At 37.5% G+C, this 22423-nt stretch overlaps 2 protein-coding genes across 9 annotated transcripts in view; one reads left to right on the forward strand and one right to left on the reverse strand.

Annotated features, from left to right (window-relative positions):
• Positions 1-60: 60 nt before the first annotated feature.
• LOC120107581 (protein HEAT INTOLERANT 4-like) overlaps positions 61-22423 on the reverse strand; it is a 31002-nt gene continuing 8639 nt past the window's right edge. The window contains exons 9-20 of one of the 8 annotated variants that reach the window (XR_015973426.1): positions 18763-18836; positions 18073-18111; positions 17817-17879; positions 17511-17558; positions 17267-17395; positions 16769-16924; positions 15741-15825; positions 15373-15422; positions 11628-11746; positions 4804-4873; positions 4541-4597; positions 61-3987 (exon numbers count right to left, since the gene is read on the reverse strand). Coding sequence is in view for 1 of the 8 variants with exons in the window: in XM_088711262.1 (XP_088567388.1) it covers positions 16877-16924; positions 17267-17395; positions 17511-17558; positions 17817-17879; positions 18073-18111; positions 18763-18836 (401 nt within the window). In the remaining 7 variants the exon portion in view is untranslated. Of the gene's footprint in view, positions 3988-4540; positions 4598-4803; positions 4874-11627; positions 15826-15873; positions 16330-16461; positions 16925-17266; positions 17396-17510; positions 17559-17816; positions 17880-18072; positions 18112-18762; positions 18837-22423 lie in introns of those variants that run through there. The other 7 variants (XR_015973427.1, XR_015973425.1, XR_015973423.1 and 4 more) reach the window with 7 other exon arrangements.
• On the forward strand, positions 13246-15087 carry LOC103717764 (nuclear transcription factor Y subunit B-1-like). The gene is made up of 2 exons (XM_008806266.5): positions 13246-13869; positions 14863-15087. The coding sequence occupies exons 1-2, from the start codon at positions 13246-13248 to the stop codon at positions 14929-14931; spliced, it is 693 nt and encodes a 230-aa protein (XP_008804488.3). The 3' UTR covers positions 14932-15087.

Below are 22423 nucleotides of genomic sequence, written 5' to 3' on the forward strand. Positions count from 1 at the left end.
TTTCAACGCCACGAGTCCATTTAGAAGAGACTTGGAAGTGGGAGCAAATGGCCCATCGGCTTTGTTTTTTTTTTTTTTTTTTTTTTTTTTTCCTCTACGGCAGATGAATCATGCTTAGTGAGTATGGATACATCCAATAAAATCAAAAAACAAAATACCTCGAAGTGCCAAGGACAACTTCCCATCTCCAATCCACAGAGTACTACCAAAGTGACTGGCTACATAATCAGCCACCAGCGAAGGGAGGACGCAACAATTACCTCTTGGACCTTCCAGATCTAGCTGATGACCGTGGCCAAATCAATGAAACTGGCCCATCGACTTTGATTCACTCGACCCATCTAGGAACGTGGAACAATAAACCACATACCACGATCTTCTGACACGTTGCGTCCGACCAATTAAGTGGTGCCGAAATGTTACTCAGGGACGTGGAACAGCTGTGTAACACAAAAGAAGCCCCACGGGGTATATGAAATAATACCAAAATTGTTGACCGTGGACCTTGTGGTCATAAAACCCAAATAAACAAGATATCTCGATACTCCATTGCAACAAATATGCGAGTCCGAAACTAACATATCCTTTGAAGAAGGGATGACGCAATTTTCCTCGTCACCGAACATTGAAGCGCTTCAAGATCAAATCCATCCATAGCCAATAGCCATAGCCATAGCCATGGTCCAGTTATGCCAACCAGAGAGATTTTACGGCGATTTTATTCCTCCTCTTTTCTTCTATTTTATTTTTTCCATGACAAACAACAAACCCCTCCACTATTTTCATCTCTTAAGCTCCGTTTGCAGAGTTTTTAGTGGGCTAAAAAGTATTTTCTGACTCTAAAAATATTTTTGGATGGAATAAAAATATTTGGTAAAAAATGAAAAACTATTTTAACGATATAATTTTTTTAAACCAAAATACTCATGATAAAATTATATAATTACGGAAAATGTCCCTCTGTTGTATAATACTATGCAATATTCTTTATGGTCATTTTGTCATAACAAAAGTATTTCCTCAGTTTGTTTGCCAAACACATATTAAAGTTCCACAATATTTTACAAATGTAGTTACCAAATAATAAATAGCTTTTTTTTTTATAAAAGCTCCACTTCAAACAGCTCTGCCAAATGGGCCTTAGCCATTTCTGAGATTTTTGGAAGGCGAATCACAAGTTTTCTTCTTTTGGTCAGGCAGAAAATAAAAAAGGTTCCTGCTTTTTTTTATAATCTTTTATTGTTACTGTGATATTACAACGAAAAATTATCAATATGTGCAACCTTGAATGTTCGTCTACTTATTTCAGTTGATGAATGCAGTTATAGTAGGAATTTTATATAATTATAATTTGAGAAATTTCAGTGCAAAAAGTGAGAAAAGAAGAAGAAGTTTGCTACTGCACAGGAGGAACGGTCGATAATGAAAAGCCCAGGAGGTAAAAATCAAGTATTCAAGGACCCTTTCAGGTAGGATAGCTTTAAGAAGAAGCTCAGATTTCAGCCACCAAAACCAACATCACCATTCAGCAAATCTGCCAACATTTCCCACCAAGATGAGGAATAACTCTGTGCAGCTTTACAATCAAAACACCACTGGTAATTAATTATCCATCCATAATCTGATGACCAATAAACAAAATTGAGATTGACATCGGAAATTGAACCACTGGTAAATGTCAAACAAGATCTCCAACACAAAATAATATTGGAATCAAGACCCAGCACCAGCTTCTCTCGAGGGCCATCCAATAAGAATCATAATCCTCTGAAAATCCATGCCAGCGACGTCTGAATATGCAATGAGGACCACCGCTGGCCCTGAAGATTTCTTTTAGACCCCACGGCTGGCCTAATCTTTGAATATTTCATCATATGGCCATATTGGGAGATGCCATGTCACATAGTATGACCCAAAGAGAGTTGCTTCTGCAGCTTGCGCAGCTATGAGGCACAGATGTCAACAAACACCCAGCTCATTACACTCAACCAAGTGATCATGATTCACTAAGATGGCAATGAATCCAAAACAATTTGCTAATTTCAACCTCAAGACCTCCACTACCGGCAGCTTTCAGGTAGCAATCAAGGACCTTGGGGTCTGTACAAATGACCTGCCTCCCTTTCTTGTTCTGTACCGGATCCAGACTCATAAGTCTGCTCAAAAGTCATCAGTTTTCATGGAAGTCATCTCCATGAGATTACATCGTCTAATATGGCCGTGATAGATTTCATGCAAAGGCATACAAGCACCAAAAGTTCCTTATCGACGAGGCCAAGCCATAACCACTATTACAACCATCAAGCCCCAACTGAATTATAAGAAGTGAGTTTCACATATCTTCAATCAATAATTGTTCCTGTTAAGGGCTATCTCTGGTGGTATCTCTAGCCTTTTTACATCCTTTTTTATGACTCTTATCCATGTTTTCTTTAGTCTTCTACTTCCCCTTCTAGAACCTTTGATATATATATAATCAAAAACCTCTTCTTATCACTGCCTCATCAGATTGTTGTTGCACATGCTAATAAAATCTCTATTGGTTTACCATCACTTTGTCCCCAACTAATGATTAGAATAGTTCACTACAAGCCTATATCAATGATTTTATTTCTACCATATCCATCTCATTTGCTTGGACACTTGTGCCAATCATTCTGAGCCATACAACATTGTGCACCTTATTGTTGTTTGACCAAAGTTCTTCTCCAAGTCGTCAAGGGATACATCGGTAAGAAAACACCCCAAAAGCACCTATCCAAATTATATATCGGCTCCATTTCTGTTACATATGCCTTTCATCTATCTATTCTTTTCTATAATGTATACTGGGCATAATGCGGTATCCCTTGTCCATGGATATTGATCAAGGCCTCATTTTCAATTCCATTTCCATTGAAGTTGAAATTCCATTATAGCATAAGCAGTGCTACATAGTTCTTATGGTTACATAGTACCTTCACAGAATTTATATATTTCTGAATGTAGAGAAAATGAAAAAATATATTATCCACATACATCCTTAACTAAGCCATTAGAAAGTCCTGTCTATACTGTCCAATCAATTGATTAAAAAACCATTAAACCCGGAACCAGCCTCAACTTCGCAAGCAATTAAGTTTTGGGACCACATTAATTGTAATATAATTTCCTAATAAATGTCTCAAATAGAGATGCACATACTAAATATAGGCAAACATTTGTTATTTTTCTGTGAGAATACCAAGGGATCATTCAACTGTATCAAGAAATCAAAATTTCAGACCTTTCTTCTGATATTCCAAAGTTACCTGCAGTATTGATACTTTTTCTAGTCTTCTGCATCAGTTTCCCCTTTACTTTTCTAGGTTGATGTAATGACAAAAGTTAAAAAATAATAACACGTTTAACTAAGAAATCAGCAGACAAACTTGATACTTGATTACAATTTTTAAGATAAACATTATTTCCACAAATTAGAAAGAGAAGGGAGAGGCCTATGGTATGCATGTGCCACTCTCAACTTAAGCCTTCCAAATGGTGGAAATGTCTGCTTAACTAACTGGCTGTGAGCAATCTTGACTTTTTGAATAAGATGCTGCACTTGATGTGGCAAAAACAAACTATATATATATACCAGAGAATGACTAATGCATTTGCATAACTTCAAAATTCAATAGTCTGCAAAATAATGGTAGCAGTAATGCTAACAAAATCCAACATGAGTGATCATTGCTATATTGTGAATAAGAATATCCTGACATAGACAAAAATTTTCTTTTGTTTAATTCTAGAATAGAAGGGACAAACACTAACTTTTAAAAATGAAAAATGAACATGAATGAAAGTGCAAAAGGATGCTTACCCTGACGGAGATACCAGTATCACTTTTGTGCTCTTCCAGGGCATTTGAAAGAACCCTAGTCCAGTACGACTGGTAACTATGCGGTCCTAGATCAGAAAGTGGTCTCTTTGGCATCCCTACTATGCTGAATGGAGAGGCTGTTTCTGTTTTTCAAACCCATAACACCCAGGTCATAATGGAGCAATCTTACCATTGCGCCAACACTTGTCCTCTTAATCAAAATATTCAAGACATGAAGAAAAAATCTAAAATCTTATTTGGAATTATTACTGAATGCTTACTTGAACTGCACTAGCGAATTATCTTAAAATTACATAATGAGAGCTAATATGAATAAATCCAACAGCAATTAGAAGTATGTTTTTTTACCCTAGTAAGATGTGGTGCAACTTAAAGTAACTACTAATCACAGTACACCCATTAGAAGTAAATGGTTGTTTTTTTTCTCATCAACAGAAAAGCTCTTTAAGATTATTGGAAACCTCATTATAAGCACATCCAAGAGCTTCAGAGATTTTGTTTACAAAAGGGCCGAGACAAATTAATGAAGGTATACAATAATAAACACAATAATGAAATATCATATCGACTTTATATAAAAGAATGAAACGAAGTAATTTATATTATTGATTTTTCCAAGTCCATGTTGTTACTGAAAGGTTAACTGATTTAGATTTTGATTTCAGTAAAGCATACCTCCGCGCTTGCTTCCTCCATCTTCCATTTCTGGTGCCGTGTCCTCATTCTTGTGGCCTATAAAGCATCACATAAGATACTTTGATGACTTTGGACTATGTTTAGATGTCTATCTCTTATATTTGTGGCAGTTACAAATACGAATAATCGAGGACAAACAATTGTTTATCAAATCCAAAAGATCAAGGAGGTGCAGCATGTGACAGTCCCACATGCAATGAGTTTTTATTGTCACTAAGATTAATGCTAAGATGATGCCATACCTTTCCATACACATCAGTATCCACTGAACTAAGATCCAGCTGCTCAAGCTTAATCTATTCATCAAGCCTCCTATCAACCGCAAAATGGAATAATTTTATGTTAAAACAACTTCAGAGTAAAAAGGTGAACTTGAAAATTTCTCATAATATTTTTCAAAAAAAGATGTATGCCATGCAACCATGCGAAACTGTAAAGGATACATAGGGAAGAGTGAGACACAACAATGCACTTGATAAAATCCAATGAAAACTTTACCAGTTTTTACACTACATTAGGGTGCCCAAACATCTTTACTATGTCGGCCCTGAAAATTTAAATATATTTGATGGGTAAAACGACATTCAAAACAACTAATTTCGTTCAAAGTTTTAAAGAACTCCCATTCATTAATATCAACGAAAGAATTTTTGATACATCCAAGAATAAAATCGGGGATGCCAAGTGCAAGGCTTTGAGCACCATGAAGCTACCTTGGCAAGAAGGCATATTTAATTTCCATTTTATCCAGTCACTCGAGCACAAATCTACTTTACACTAGAAAACCAAGAACTATTCTTTTTTTAAAGTAAATTCAAGAAAACCATTGCAAATGTCATCAAAAAGAATATGTCTCCTGTATTCTCATCTAAAACCACCCTTGAAATTTACCTCCACCACTCCAAGCTAAAACATCCTGGCCCACTAAAGAATGTAATGAACCAATTTAAATTATAAAGGAAACCCCAACCTCGCCATGAAACCAACAAAATAGAAACTTCAAGAAAAACAGACAAAGAGAGCAAGAGAACATCATATTCAAAACCATATGGAGATAATCTCCCTATACATCCAAGAAACGAAAGCAAGATCATAACTTTTACAATAAATTCAAGGAAATCTCTCTCTCTCTCTCTCTCTCTCTCTCTCTCTCTAATATATATATATATAAACCATGGAAAGCATTGTTTCTCTTTAATCACATTGTTATCCCACTACCTAAGCCAAATTTCTTCAAAGGAGGGAAAGAACGAAAGAAAAGAACTCCAAACCTGACCCTAGATTACGAAGTAGTAGACGGGGATGGACTCACACTGGAGTAGTGGACATAGTGCTCGAAGTTGTGGGGTTCGCCGGAAGGCGTCTGCCGGCTTTCGATGATCTCGCCGGAAGTGAGGCTCCGCATCCTTCCACCGGCATTTCAGCAGCGTTCCCATCTTCGGCGACAGCGCCCCCAGCGGCGCCGTCGACGACGCCGCGTTGCCGCCGGCGGCCGCCTTCCGCTTCCCCCATTCGTTGCCCGCTTTCGGCGCCCCCAAGGGGTTGGCGTTGGTCCTAGAAACGGTTCAACTCCACCGGCCCGGTTCGCGGGTCAGAATCGGTTGGAGGAAATTTTCGAGTTGCCCCCTATGAGTTTAGATATTTGTAGAGGTGCAAACTGGATGCGGTGACATGCTGGTAATTTCCCTTGCACATATCCCCTTGTAAGTATTCTTCTCTAATAAAACAGGGTGGCAATCTTTGCGTCCCTCATCTTCAAAAAAAAAAAAAAGGACATGCTGATAATTTCAGGTGAAAGTATGCTATTTTACGTCTAATATATGCATGACCACGATGAGTACAATTTTTACTGCTAGGAAACTGTATATCTTGTCGCATATCTCAAAATTTAGGTAGCAGCATGCATTTTTTAATATAGTGAGACATTATATCATTGCAAAGTCATTGCAAATATCTGAAATCTTCGGAAATATTTGAATTCTTCATGAAGTAAGGAGTCATTGTTGTCGTTGGCCGGCCAAGCACAATGACCCTATGACTAATTGTAGTTGCACCATATGACTCTGATCACATTTATTTTATACTCCTTTACACTGGTTTGTGACTGGTTTTAGGGTTCTAAATTTATTAAAGATAGAATATGTTTCAACTGAGCAAGCTATCTATTACTATCCCAGATATTCTGGTTTTATTACGGAACAGCTCATGATGTTCATATCGATCTATTATGCGCCTCTGCATCTAGCATTGGGTAGACCTCATACAATAACTGTTCCAGTTCTATCGTATCCTTTGTTTCATTTCTTCTGGAACAATCATAAAAACTTTTTTTATTATGGATCTACTACTAGAAATTCAATACGTAATCTCAGCATGCAATGTGTATTCCTGAATAATCTAATTAATTTTTTAGTTATTCAACCATTTCATTTTAGCAAGTTCAACGTTAGCCAGATTAGTATCTTACTTGATGCTTTATTTTTGAATTTGACTGGCAAAAGTATTGGATGCTAGGCTTTAATTTAATAGATTAACTTACTTGTCTCCTAGGATTGAGTGAATAATAAAAATTAGAATAGAAACAATAACTAAAGAGGATTATGAAATAATGTTTATATTTCAAAAGAACAGGCCATCTAAGAATGGAAGGCCTCTTTGGCCGTCTTCAACTATCAGCAGTCAGGCACACCATCTAAGCTCAAATATGGGGGGAAAATGCATCATTGTGAGAACGAGTTTGGACATGTATAGGATCGGGGTACTATCCTAATCTTTTAGTCTTTGCATGTAGTCAAATATCAAGTAAGTCCAACAAGAACTAATGAACAAGACGATGAAGAAGATGAAGAAGATATTAGATGGCCTTATGCCTTGGTAGTATCAGAAACATGCTACCACATGACCAGACAAAGAATATGTTATTTATTTATAAACCATACATTAGTTTGATACCAATGTATTCTTAGGTATCTTGACCAAGAGTTACTTATAATGCAATCAATCGTCAGATGGATCCTTAAAATAACTCAAATTTGGCTGTGTAACATAAGCATGAAAGTGATTTATACAAAATGCATGATGGCCGGCCTTTGGACCTTTAGAGGATTTTTTTTTTTTTTTGCTTAAGCGGCGTTTTACACAAATCTGGTATAAATATAGCAATGAAAATTAGAAAATAAAATGTTCCTAAATGCTATGAGTACATGAGCCTTAGAAGATCAAAGAAGCTCTCCCGAATGATCCGCCATATACAAGGCCATCCAATCTGCTGCGCCATTCGTTTTCCGATAAACATGCCTCACCACAAAGGTTGAACAACCACCGGCAAAATGCCAGATGTCTTGAATCACGATGTTTGGCCCCACATCATTAGTCCACCCCCGGATCTAGCTATTTATTATAGCAAAGTCGCCCTCCAACATAATGGTATCATCCCTCAAAGAAATCCACACGTGGCTAAGGCCAGCCCTCAGCTCTGCCCCAGGAACAAAACAAGTGAATAACTGACACCCATCCGTAGAAACCAATCTAAAATCAGGCCTCTAATGACAAAGCCAACACCACCCCTCCTTCCACCCTCCAACGCATACTCGTCGAAGTTCACCTTAAGAAAACTCGGAGATGAGGCTCCTAGGTGATAAACACCAAATGAGATGCTACATGAGCAAAAGTAGAGTCCCAGGTGCCTCGAGCTATCAAAAAAACTCCCGGATGGCCAAGGTGGAAAATCTCGATAGCCTGCACCCACGCACTCTCCAAAACTAGCCTCGGAGGCATGCTATTTTTCCCAAAGATTCAGGCATTTCTTGCGAACCACATGTGGAACACGACATAAGCCACTAAAGAAGCACCCAATATAAACTGAGGCCCTCTCAATTGCCTCCTCAGGTATGGAAGAAATGAGGCACCCAAGGTCGATGAAGAAAGCACCTCTCGAGGGATGTCAATCAGTTTCTAGACCCACACTGCTTTCACATACTAGAAGAAGACATAATCCACTGTTTTCTCTACCCCACAGTAAGGGCAGGTCGAAGGAACGCTCATCCCTCATCTCCTCAGAGCAGATCAGGTCGGCAGACGCCCCCAGAAGACCTTCCAAAGAAACAAAACAGCCCTTGAACAGACTCATATCTTCCAAACCCAGGCACGGTCACAGCTCTGACCTTGCTCACCCCGAAGAGGCTGTAGCAATTCCTTATACGGACTCTCGAACTGTAAAACAATCTCTACACCCACACATCCAAGGTCCTAAACTCTGAAACTATTATAAAAAGCACTCTCTCCGTAAGCTGCTCTCCAAAAAAATGACTGATTTGACCGATATCCCAACCTCTCCCCCAAGGCAGAGGGGGTCACAGACCTATATGCTATCTCTAACCTCAGAGTATCCTTTTCCTTGGTCTAATTGAAGCAAGTTATATCTCCATTGGTTTTATACCAGTTTATCTTTAAAAGAAAAAAGGTGTGCAACTTATTAGCATGTGGAATCATTAAAAAAAAATAAAAGCAAACACGATAACTATAATTGTGGAAACTTTTTGATCTAGATTGTAGTTTTTATTTTCTAAATAGTTTATTTTGCAATTTTTATTTTCTTTCTTTCTTTTTTTTGTGAGAACGGGAAGGTCTAAGCCATCCCACTAACCAACCTACTAGATACTTGGATAGATCAAGTATTATTGCTCACGAGACCAATATCTTTACTATCAGAAAAATTTTCAAGTAAGGTGGGATGGGGTTGAAATTCTCAAGCATGACACCATTTAAGATTTAAACCTCCAGAAATGGAACTATGCCAATAGACAACTCTAAGTCTACTATACTAGAATAGTAGAATCAGACAGGTGCTATGACATTTTGAACGATAAGATAGCACCTATGCCCCTATTACCTAAAACCATAATAATGATGTGGAGCCAGGGAGAAACAATTGTATGCATATTTCGTAATAATTCATTGTAAAAGTTTCTTTTTTAAGGTAAAACTCATCATAAAATAATTGTATATAGATTACATGTAAAAGTAAAAAAAAAAAAAAAATTCCACCAGAAGAGACTAATGTGATCATTATTAAAGTAAACATAGATTCCTTCCAAGATTAGTTCCATCCTTATAGGAGCAAGGATTTAGAAATCCAGCTAATTCATACCAAACCGAGGCTAGCTTGGTCCGGGATCACTCGATTTAGGGGCAGATTCAAGTGAGCCACACCTGAACCTAGTGAATTGCTCGGAGACTGAATGGTTTGCCTGGTATCATGCCTAAATCGAGTCTAAACCTTTTGGTTCACTTGTTTCAAGAGCGATACTGCTCGGGAAGGGGATGTTGACATCCAGCATTCGGAATAGAATTCCCCTCCTCTCCTCCACTTGTCCTAACCGAGTCCATGGCCAATAGATGAGGCCTGGGATCAATGGATTAAATGGAGATCCGAGCTCATATAATGTGTGTGAGAGAGACTTCTCAATTGTTTAGCATTTAGAAATGGGGAAAGAGCCAAGCAAAATAAGGAAGAGGAGAGAAAGATTGGGGTCTATTTGGATTTGCTTTTGTTTTCAAAAAGAAAGACAAATGAAGGCTGAAGACATGTATGATGAACCTGAAACCATGTTGTGTCTTTAATTTTTTGGAGAACCTTTGAGGCTTTTGGAAGCACTATATTACGTTCAAAAAAGAGTGGAAATAGAAGCGAGAAGTAGCATCATCTTTTTGCAAATACTACCTTCAATACCAATCTTCTTATGATATTTCACTGCAAAAAACACAAAAAGATAATAACGGTATCAAACATAACTCAAAAATCTTTTTTCTTCTCTATTTCCTTTTTCTTCTTTATCCTTGTTTTGTTTTGTAAATCTTTTCTAATTTCTTTAAGTGGGTGGCATGTTATTCTATGGTTAGTGGCTTCGGCAGGAAGAGAGATGGATAGATTAGGTTTAACAACATCACCATCTCATGACAAAGGATCACTACAAAACTATGGCATTATTAATAGCTCAGTGTCACAGATGTACACTGCATATAAAATTAAATAAGATGATTGAGTTTGTAAAATTATATTAAATATTTTTAATTGTTTATACAATTTGCTAAACCTATTCTAATTCAGCATTTGTATCTCTCTTGTTTTATCTACTAAAACAAGAGAGATACATAAGAATAAAATTGAATTTTAAAAGTGCATCAATTAAAAATCATAGTAGCTATACAGATTATAATATTGAAGAGTGTGCACTTCAGTGACATAATTATCCCATGACAAGGACCCGTGCCAAAACTATTCAATTAAAGAAGGATTAAAGAAACTAAAGTAGGATTAAATGGGGTGTTTCTTTTAAGTAACTGATCACAGAGGGGTCACCTCCTACTTTTGGTTCATGTTGGTGCTCAGATTGTTTAATATGGCAGTGCGTACACTCAGGGCATGTATCTGATTTCAAGGTCTAGGAGATATGGAGGGTATAGCAAGATTCTTGGTGGCACAGCTTCACATATATTTTCGGCATACTTTGTTGAGAGCTAAAGTACTACTCATGAAGATCACTTAGGTTGATTGGGCAGTCTGATACAATCTTTAATTACATAAGGGACTAATTATGATCATCTTCCTTCTTATATGACACTGGAGCACCAAGGCAAGGGTCTGCACGATCGAAGATTTGAAGAATATGATTTCATTATTTGAATCCCATTATAGATAAATCTTTATTTATAATTTTTTTCAATAAAATAGCTTTACTTCTAATCTTTTTTGGTAGTCGATAAATCTATTAGTTGTAACGGTCTATATTCCCCTTAAATATAGATTCATGATTTCTAGTAATCTAATTGCTTTTCAAATACTATGAATGCCTATATATTATACATGTAATTTGGAGTGTTTATGATATTATTTATATGATAAATATGTATATTTCTATCTTCAACATGCACACGAGATAACAAATGCAGCGGCACGCATATCTTCTCCCATGGAAAATATAGCATTAAGATAATAAAACATCATAAGAAATCCAAAATCAGAATTGGAGGCCAAAAGGCTATATCGAAGGTATTTGAGACGTACCCATGCATACCCAATGGTTCCCTTCAGGTGGTTTGATCTTTAGTTTAACGCCTACGATCCTCATCAGCTTTCTGAACTTTGCATGGGAGTCATCTTTTCTTATATATATCTGATGTTTTCTGGAAAAGAAAAAAGGGTATCAAGCATCACATTACTATGGTCCTCGCACCGAATCTAGCTGTGTCCTAAGCGATTGACGCCTTCCATTCGGTTCCATGTCATTGTCTTTATTCGACATTTAGAAGCATGCCTCTTGAGCGAAAACCATACAAAAAGAAATAGTTTAACCTTAATATGACCAAGAAGCTTCCATGAATTTCAGACTCTAGCTCTCCTAATAAACTTCTACAACTGAATCTATTGTCGTGATATCCTTTATTTTGTAGGATGTGATGGGGAGAATCTTTGTGAGGCGCTTGAAGCAAAAGGAGAGGATGATAAGCATCTCACGACCCCATTTCCTTACCTTTTCTAAATGTCCAAGATACCTTGTTGGGTAATACGATTTCTATACTTGATCACAAGTTAATGTTACAAAGGAGGGGAGGGGGCAAAAAACCCTAACCTTAGTGTCTAAGACCCCTTTTCCATTCTGTTGTAAACAATAAAGATAGCTTTAGTGTGTTGGCCAGCGCATATATCTTAATATCAAAACCAGCAATTTGTTTTAGGGCATTCTCGATCAAGTTCAAGAAATTAAATCCAAAACTAGTGTGGGATGCTTTTAAAGTGACTCAACATGTTGTCCCTACCAAGGCTCCTCATTGACCAGATGAGAATCTTGCATATGTTCGCTCAACTTTTATCTAGTGTCATAGTTTAACTAATTTTCCTAACATTAAGGGGTGGAATTAGATTGGTCTAATTTAAAGTCAAGTTCGATGCGGCTGTCAATTTCATAGATACAATCTGATTGAACAATTCCTTGATGGAGTTAGTCAGTCTTGTTGTGCCAAGTGATGACTAAAACAGGTTTGCTCTATTTATGTAACACTTGCGATCTAACAAGAAATCTAGACCTAGATTTGTAGCTCAACCTACTCCAAGAGTTGGAGATCTAAGCCCGACTGGATTTGCTTTGGGTTGACTCACTAACACCTGTACTAATACATGCAGTTGATGAAATAGTTAGGTCCAATCTCTAGCTTTGGCTAACCATAGTTTGTCCCTTCTTAACTTGATTTTTTATGTTTCTTGACACTAGGAGAATTTTGTTTACTTTGTGTCTACATCAAAAACCGCCTTCCCACATCACCACTCCCCTCCACCGCCTCCTTTTCCACTTTTAAAACTAAACCCACAAGCTCCTATCCCCTCATCACCACCCTCTTAAGCCTTGCTAAAACCCACAAGCTCCTATTCCCTCACCACTCTCTAAGCCTTCTCCAATCACCGTCTTCCCTCTTCATGGTTTGTCCCTTCTTGACTTGGTTTTCTCTGTTTCTAGGAGAATTTTGTATGCTTTGTGTCTACATCAAAGCCGCCTTCCCACATCACCACCCCCATCCACCCCCTCCTTTCCACTTTTAAAGCTAAACCCACAAGCTGCTATTCCCTCACCGCTCTCTAATTAAGCCTTCTCCAATCACCGTCTTCCCTCTTGTCTTCTCCTATCTCCATGAAAGGAAGAAGGAACCACCGCCTTAGCCCTGTCGGAAGCCCACCTTCCGACACCGAGTCTGGTGGTGCAGTCGCCGCCGGTCATGGCCTCGACTCCTCCCTGAAGGAGCAAGACCGCTTCCTCCCCATCGCCAACGTGAGTCGCATCATGAAACGGTCTCTCCCCGCCAACGCCAAGATATCGAAGGAAGCTAAGGAGACGGTGCAGGAGTGCGTATCGGAGTTCATCAGCTTCATCACAGGCGAGGCCTCCGACAAGTGCCAGAAGGAGAAGAGGAAGACCATCAACGGGGACGACCTTCTCTGGGCCATGACCACCCTCGGCTTTGAGAACTACATAGAGCCCCTCAAGGTCTACCTCAACAGGTACCGGGAGACCGAGGGTGAGAAGAATTCCATGGCGAGGCAGGGTGACCAGTCCCCAAATGAGGAGGGGAGCCACAACCCAAGTTCTTATCATGGTGCAAGTGGTGTTAGTCCAATGGCTAATCGTAATACTGTGACTTCCAACGCTAGCCTTATGGGCTTTCCTGGCGGGTTTTACTCTGCCGGGCCATCTGCGGCTCCACAGGGCTTCGGAGGGGGAGGAGGAAGGATGATGGGGTTTGGAGAGCACTACAAGGTGAGTGATTTTGATATGGAATAGGGTGATGGGGATGGAAATGGTGGTAGAGTTTTGCCTAGCCAGCTTCATGGAGTTCAATGGTGATAAATAGTATATAATACTATTTTCTCTCCCTTTGGGTAGTTGCACTCTTCTGTATCTTTCTTTCTCTAATACGACCTATAATTGAAGAGATCGAAGGAAGGCGCATTAATCTCTATTAGAGAAGGAAGCTGTATTAATTTATGAATCTTTTATATATAAATATATATATATATATATCTCACTTTGCGTGAAGCACTTGGAGAATCTAGAGCAAGGGGTGCTTTAGTCTTGTATGAATAGAATGCTCTTTGCATGATTGAAATCTCTTATGTGCTTTTGCTTTTCGAATCATGTATAATTAGGCATCCTGCCTTCATTGAGAACATTTATCCCTCTCCTACTTCCTGAATAAGGTTTTGGAGAAAGACATGAGATATACAATTAGACATCCCCTTTTCTTCATAGAGGACATTTCTCCCTTTCCTTCTTTCTGAAGAATGTTTTAGTGAAGGACATAACAACATGAAAGTGTTGACAATAGAAGTTCTCTACAGTTTGGGATATATGACATTCAATATAAGTTTAAAAAATTCTTCTCTTTTTTAATTTTGGTTGGTTGACGGAAAACAAATATATATCGTTAGCTAGGCTGTTCAGCCAATTCTAAGTCATCTTGCTCCATGATCACAACGCAGTCTCTCTCTCTCTCTCGCTTGGATGTCAGCTTGAGATAAACTCATGTCTCACCAATCAGAGTCCTCTATTTTAAGGCTGCAAGAGCCTAAAACATCGTCCAGCCAGATCTGTAGTTACCATGCATGGACTTGCATTTATTGGTCATAAAGGAGAGCGAATGCATCAATTTTTTTTTTTTTCTGTAGCTTGCCTTTACAGGTGGCAGTGGCATATATCTCTAATGAAGGCGTCATGTCTAGACCTAAGCTTTGATGTTGTACTTGATTGTAGATATCACTTCTTTCCCCTCGCTGGAAGATGATACCAAAATATTGGGTTTCTAAGGCTGTCGGCTGGTAGAGCACTGGACCACGTGAAGTCCACTCGTTGTTAGTACAAGTATCTTAACTAAGAGATGCCGGCCGGAATCATACGTCAACGTCCTCAAGCTCATAGTTCCAGTGGACGTGTCGACTTTATAGTTTTAAAAGAGGTTATATTTCCACTTTGTTGAAAGTTGTTTGGCTTATTGTAGTAATTGAGGTCTTTCGTGGCATATAAAAATCTATCACATACTCGGGTTGTAATAATTTAGGCTCTGGAGGAATCGTTTACCTTTACTATAGACTTATTCTTCGTTTTATGGAATAATATTGCTGAAGGGATCTTCTACAGCCAAAGTTGTAGGAATTCTCTTTAGCTAGTGCCATGTTAGATTTTGATAGGCTAAAGGAGTTCTCAACAACTAGTTGATTTTAATAGGCTAAAGAAATCAAAGTGGGAGTGCACGAGACTCATTACCTTTAGAATAATTTCCTTTAGTTTTCGCAAAGGTGTCAAAGACATTTGTCCTACATCCAAAAATATTGTTAAGAAAGAAAGAAAAGAGATAATAGAACAAATTTTGATTGAAGAGAAATCTGCATATCCATGATAAACAAGAGGAGGAATTAAAATACTACTGGATCATGCTAATGCCACTGTAACAAACTTGTGAAGCCCTGATTCTTTATATTTAGCATTTTAAAAAAGATTAAAGATAGCTCAAAGAGGAATTAAAATCTCAAGATATATCATATGGCATCGGAATGATATCAGAAAGTAAGGGCTTAAATTTTATTTATATATGATCATGTCAATGAATCCCCAGTACCGATGAGAACTGATACCTCAGCCAGAGCCCATGCAGATAATTCTCGGAGGAACCTCACAGTAAATGGAGACATCATATTCCCATTGAAGGACCAGGAGAACCTGCCATTAAAGTAAACAACAGTATGTGAAACCAAATTATACGAGGCTCCATTAAAAAAATTATGCATAAGGGTGAACTTGAGAGATGATTTTCCGCGAGCCATGATGAGTAAAAACAAGTTAGCAAGTTACGAGAGGCGTGGATATCCAGTCAGTCCGGACATCTATCTCCTTGCATGTGAGTGCACCTGACATGGGTCATACAGGTCCAGCATTTTTTTTTTGGCCACCGTCGGAGAAACTTACATTCCGAACAGGAGGTGAAGTTGGTTTGACGTCGGTTCAAGTCCCGCCCTCAATTTCGACTAGATTTTCTACTACTCTCTCTCTCTTTCTCCCTCTCTATTATATATAAAAGATGAGAAAAAAAAAAAAAGAGGAAAGAAAATTGCAAATAGTCTTAACTGCTAGAAGCTTGCAAGACCTCTGGCTGATCTCAATGCTCCGTTCTTTCCTTCACAAATCAGTTCAAAGGGACCTTTGTTCACTTCTCGTAGCAAGACACTCGCAAATTCAAATGATAGTAAAATTACATCAGGATTTATTTGGGTACACTGAAATCCCCAGACATGTTGAGACATCTATTACCAGCTAAATGCAAGAAGACTTTAAGAAGGCTGCCAGCAGATAAAAGGATTGAAGGTCACAGCTAATTTTATTGACTTCCACAATCTGTGGAAATCTTTGGAAATGCCTTGCAACACATCTTAAGAAATTTATGTAGAAATTACAGACCCTTTCTCAGCATGTAAATAAAACCATCACCGCCCTCCCACTTCTTACATGAGCCATCTTAGATATAAAAGAGAAAAAAATGATTCTCTCTATCAAGATAGGAGGGTGATCAGGAACTAATCTCGCCCACTGGCAGTATCAGAAGACAAAGCTACTGATGTTAGATTCTTGATACAATTGTAAAAGGTCAAAAGGATACGCTCCCCACCTCAGAAATCAAAATTGCTTCTGGTCTCTTCAAGGCAGAAGCCACAGGCAGGTCCGGCCAAAAGTGAGATTCCCAAATATTAAGAAAAGCAGCTCAACAGAGTTCCCATTACATTACAACATGAGCTTTACCATAATACCTATTTATGTACGGTACCTGCATAACACCACCAGAGGCAAACCCAAAGTCATGAGAGATGAAGCACACTGGGAAAAAATCATAAGACACAACTAGTCAAGGTCTACTTTGGCCTAGAAAACAATGAAATAAATGCGGGGGCCAGAAATTCTATGGCAATTAGAAAATGAATTGCGAAGACTGATGCATGAAGTAGTTTAACTTATAAATTCTACCATTTTCCAGTAGTGAAATCAGGAAGGCCAATATATGAAAATTATCAGGGTAAAAACCTATATACAAGTGCACGGAACATGAACTATTGCAGCCCCACTAAATATGTATGACACCTGTGCAAGCACAAATACAATCAGCAAATACCTTCACATTGCTTATATCAGGTGTATCTGGTGTTTGTAAAGGGTAAAACTTAAAAAACAGCATGTTCTCAAATGCAGCTCTCATCTCAGGATCAATATCTTCAATGGCTTTTTTTCTCGCTTCCTTCGCCTGCAGAGGCACAAGAACTAAGCTTTTAATGCGCTCATCAAAAACATTATTGCCAAATGCCGACTGCCTAGAGCCCACGGATAAAGAAATAGGAATTCGTTTTTGATCGGTATACCTGTCGTTGTGCTCTCTTCTGTTCTCTAACCTGCTCCTTTACATATTCCTGACAAAGCATGTCGCATTTTATAGTTAATGATTATGGAAAGCAGTCCTCGACTCTCCATTAGCATGAGTTAAGGGAACTATCTTATGGAAGTGGCATGAAGAATTATATGTTACATCCAACATACCTTGTCTGTTAGGTGCGCAAATGGAATACAAGCATGTGGACATGAATATGTATGAGAGACACAGAGAGAGAGAGAGAGAGAGAGAGAAAGAGAGAGAGAGAGTGTGTGTGTATTTATGTTCGTTCACATACCTTGAACGCATCTTTCTGATCATTTGGTAATGCCTCCTCCTTGATAAGTTCGTCAGTGAATTCCTGGATATCATGAAAGCATTGATTCAGATGAAAAGGCTAAAAGCAGGAGCAACAACTCAAGTAACAATAAAGAGGAAAATAGGGCCTTTATTCTTCTGGATTATTCCAGCCTACTAAGGGTCAATCCCAATGGTAATAAAGACCAAAAAAATGCAAATAAATAAATATAAGACAAGAACTGGTATCCAAATACCTCAAGATCATCCAATTCCCAGTCAAAATCAGAGACAACCTACACAAGTAAATAGTCAAGCATCAAAACAATGAAAACACCATAATACTGATTCTTGAGCATAAAAAGAATTTTGCTGGAGTACTTCTGCTTCCTGTACCAGAACCTGCATATAACCATGTGTGTGCAATATAAAAATTGTTAAGATTATTAGCTACAGTGCATGTACAAATACATGGGGCTGCCAAATACAAGGCAATTTAACTAAATTCTAAATTTTACAAAGATTCACAAATAATTAGCTATTAATTTTTGGAAAAAATCGTTATGGTCAGTGCTGTGTTACCAGAACAACGAAGTTAAAAGAGTGTTCTTTTCAGGATTGGAAGGGTCTGCTCAGGTTCGGCATAAAGATATCTAATTAGGGATATTGCAGGAATTGCATACCTGTGTAATATTTCCACCATTCTATAGTGTTAGAGTTTGCAAATCTGGTGGTCAATCCCTAGAGGATGTAAAATTCTTACAGAATGCAATGAACTTCGGATATCATAAGCATCTATTTAAGTTCATTTTGAGCTATTAACATGGAGAAAAAATATTGGAATGAAAAATGACAGCAAAGGGAAAAAAATAGCTCACAATCATGCAAAGTTAAGGAAGAACAAGTTAGCCAATCAAAACCATACTTACTGCTAAAAATTAGCTTACCGGTGGTTCTAACGGAAACATGATATTAACAACTGTATCATCTTCATCTTCATCAGCTTTCAAAGGTTGAAAATCTGTAAGAAAATCATGCAGGAGTTAGTGAGAACCACAGTAGCAACAATGTAAATGAAAAACAACTAATAAATCATAAAGCTCATCATCTAGTGATGCTTAAAATATCGTTCAAAACAAATATTCGAAAAACAAGAATGACAGCAACAATTAAGAAAGAAAATCTTCTTCAGTAGATTAAATATGAGCAAACAGTAATCAACAGGCTCTCCACTTGTAGTAATTCACTAGACAAATTTGAAAAAAAATTTCTATTCAAAACCGTAGACCACAAAAAAGAAACATGGCAAATCAAGGCTTCAAATGTGATTGTCCCTAATGAACAGCTCAAGTACTTCCTCATTGTAACATGAAGATGCAGAAAAAATAATATTAATGAAACCTGATCACGTTGTGCAAGAAACAGGGCTAGGACCGTGACTTCGACATGATAACCCAGGGTAACAATTTTTACAAGCTCTGAGCTAGCATTGAATATCTAAACACTCAAGGTTGTATTTTAAGATGGCAACATAGGGAACAGCCAAGTAATGACTACAATGTGTTAGTTTGATCCTTGTGCTGAAGTAAATTTTGGGGAAATAAAAAGAAAAACAAAAAACAGAGAAAAAGATGCATTAAAGTGCCTAAGTATGTATATCTCTTTTGTAATATATCTCTGCCGAGATTACCCATCAAAACTATGGTTCTTAGACCTATATAAAGATATATATAGAGAGAGAGAGAGAAAGAGAGGCTTGGCTATATTCGAGTGGATCTACACTCATATCCCGACAGGTTTACATTACATAATAGGGGTCTCGTATCAATAATCCAAGTTGTTAAATGTGATCTACTACATCTAAACTGCTTGCACAACAAAAGCTATGTAATTTGGCGATCTTAGCCCAGGCATCAAGTGTCAAAAAATTGGACAGTCCAAATAACATGCAATTAAGCATGTTTCTTGATCACTTGATACATAAGTTAGGGGTCTCCCAATCATATAATTCTTGATGTGGAAGCAATTTGGAGATGGTAGATCACATCCAACATCTTAGATCATCGATCTAAGACCTCTTTTACTTAATGTAGATCTGATCAGATCTAAGTGGAGATCCACTTAAGTATATCCAAGTCCGTCTCTCTCTCTCTCTCTCTACATATATATAAGGTGCACTTACAGCACAACTAGACAGTGCATTTTCAAAAGGAATAATTCGCATCCTTCCACAAGAAAAATATTAAAACATTTTACAATACAAAAAGACCTGGAAGTGCCTAAACAAATTCTAAAATAGTAGGAATGAAGGATACTGGTGATGGCAGGGATGCAATGAAAAATAGAAATACAATTTTACATGTACAACATCTCTCATATGATAAATATCCCTTTTTATTTAGTTCATCAAAGTCTTGCGAGTTCTACATCTCCAAACTCTTCCTACATGCTCTCTTTCTGTTTCAACTAAAGCACACATGATGAAGGCCAAAAGACTTTCTACTTAAATACTGTAGAACCGGATGTTGCTTGCCAACAACATTCACCTAAGATGCGTATCTCAAATGTATCGAAAAAGGGTCCTCTCCATATCCAATACCTCTAAATTTAAAATTAAATAAATGGATACCTGAAAGAAGTGCTTAGCATATATCATGCCCTAGGAAGCATGGATACTTCAAATCGCATACCATATCCGTATCAAATACATATCAGATACTGATATGTGTTAAATACTTCTTAGATACATGTTCAATACTTATTTAAAGTATCCTAATTCTCAAAAATAAAAAAAAAATAGTCTAGTTGATACACTCGAGATACTTCCCTGATACATTCGAACGTGAGAGAGGGTGTTTGCTCTCTTTTTAATATAACCTTTAAATCATGAATGGTTAATTTTATAGTCTACGATGCCATTATTAAAATATGAAGTATGTACTGCAGTCTATGGATTTGATTGATGACTAAATAATGAGCTTGTGAAAGTTGATTGTTATTTTAGTAGCCTGCTATGCTCTATGGATGTTTTGCATATACATACATGTGTATATTATTTGTGTATGTATACATGTATCTGTATATAAAGTACATATATATTCAATTATATATATATATATTGACATGTCCTAGCCGTATGGTGTCCTACTTTTTTAAGGTTTCATGCATCAGCGTATCTATAACCTGTTATATCCATCTCCCGTATCCACGTACATGCTTTGCAGATCATGACATTTCAGGTGTAAATCAGATAGGTATTGGGCACAAACATGGCTAATCCAGTGAAATATCCCTATTCCATGGGTATCTTATCAATCCCTTCAATGATTAACAAATATATTGTGCAATAAACATCGTCGCTTTAGGCACATTAAATGGAAGCTGAGAGTGCACGTATTCAGTTGTTATGCATATCTCCACTACACCAACATCAGCTATCAAAAGTGTGCTTAACAAAAGCAAATTACTACTTATCACAGAAAAGGACCTAATAACCCCATTAACAATTTCGTACAACAATTAGTATGTTTTATTTGAATTGGCTTGGGAATAATTTCAGAATATGAGCCTCTTTCTATGATGATTATCTACCTATTCTCAATGTTTGAATTCATCTAGCCTAAAGAAATAGGTCAAATAGCTTTTATATTGGCCATGGCTGCTTGCTCCAACTAGATGAAAAGTTTGAGACCTATATACCAACTGCGCTAACCTGGACCGGTAGGGCATGAAATAATATTTGTGGCAAGCCAGTCGAATGTTAATGATGAACCAGGGACATATTGGGCCAATATGATTCACTTGTCTCCCTAGTCCCTACTATTGCAGAAAATCTAAGATGCGTGCTGAAGTGAAAATGACAGTTTTGGATAAGCATATGGAAAAGTCAACTCCCATACGGAACAAATTTGCTGAAAAGCAACTCCCTTTTTTCGCATGGTGATGAAAGCAAGGTTTTTCAAATCATGAGATATTGGCCATCATGGTGAGAAATCGATATCGTATGAACGGAGATCTTGATTTATCTTGATATATCGAAATCTCAACCAATTTATAACAACTGAGTTATCAATATCTTGGCTAAGATGGAAGGTGGGCAGATTAGGGAAAATAATTGGCACATCGGAAACCTCAACCCATCTATAAAAACTGAGTTATCAATATCTCAGACAATATCACAATATTGAGATTAACAATTGTTTTTAGGTTTTTTGATTTTGATATTTATTTAGTTAAGATAGTAAAAGGAAGACATGAAAATCTCAGACAATCTGTTGATATCGCATCAGCTGGTATATTTGAATATATTATTTCATATCAGCCAATATAGAGCTGAATTTTACATAAACCATATCCATGGATGCCTGATATCTAATGCAAACCAATATCTAACTGAGATGAAAACCTGGGTGTAAAGATACAATGAGATAGCATTACAGTCCAAACTGATACTATAGAAAGCTAACAACAATTAGTTTCATCACAATGCTAAATTAACAAGAAAAGGATAAAAATATTAAAAAGATGCTTTTACTAGTACAATTGGAGTAGGATGAACGGAACAAAAATGCACTACTGAAATGTTACATGAATTTGTTATGGAGATAT

Source organism: Phoenix dactylifera, chromosome 15 (assembly GCF_051530095.1).
Source record: "Phoenix dactylifera cultivar Ajwa chromosome 15, Ajwa_hap1_PhDact_Kaust_v1.1, whole genome shotgun sequence".
NCBI classification, from domain to species: domain Eukaryota; kingdom Viridiplantae; phylum Streptophyta; class Magnoliopsida; order Arecales; family Arecaceae; genus Phoenix; species Phoenix dactylifera.

Coding starts and splice junctions, on each gene's coding strand:
- LOC103717764 (XM_008806266.5), top strand. CDS start 13,246: ATGAAAGGAAGAAGGAACCACCGCCTTAGCCCTGTCGGAAGCCCACCT. Junction 13,870..14,862: donor GGTTTGGAGAGCACTACAAG/GTGAGTGATTTT, acceptor ACTTGATTGTAG/ATATCACTTCTTTCCCCTCG.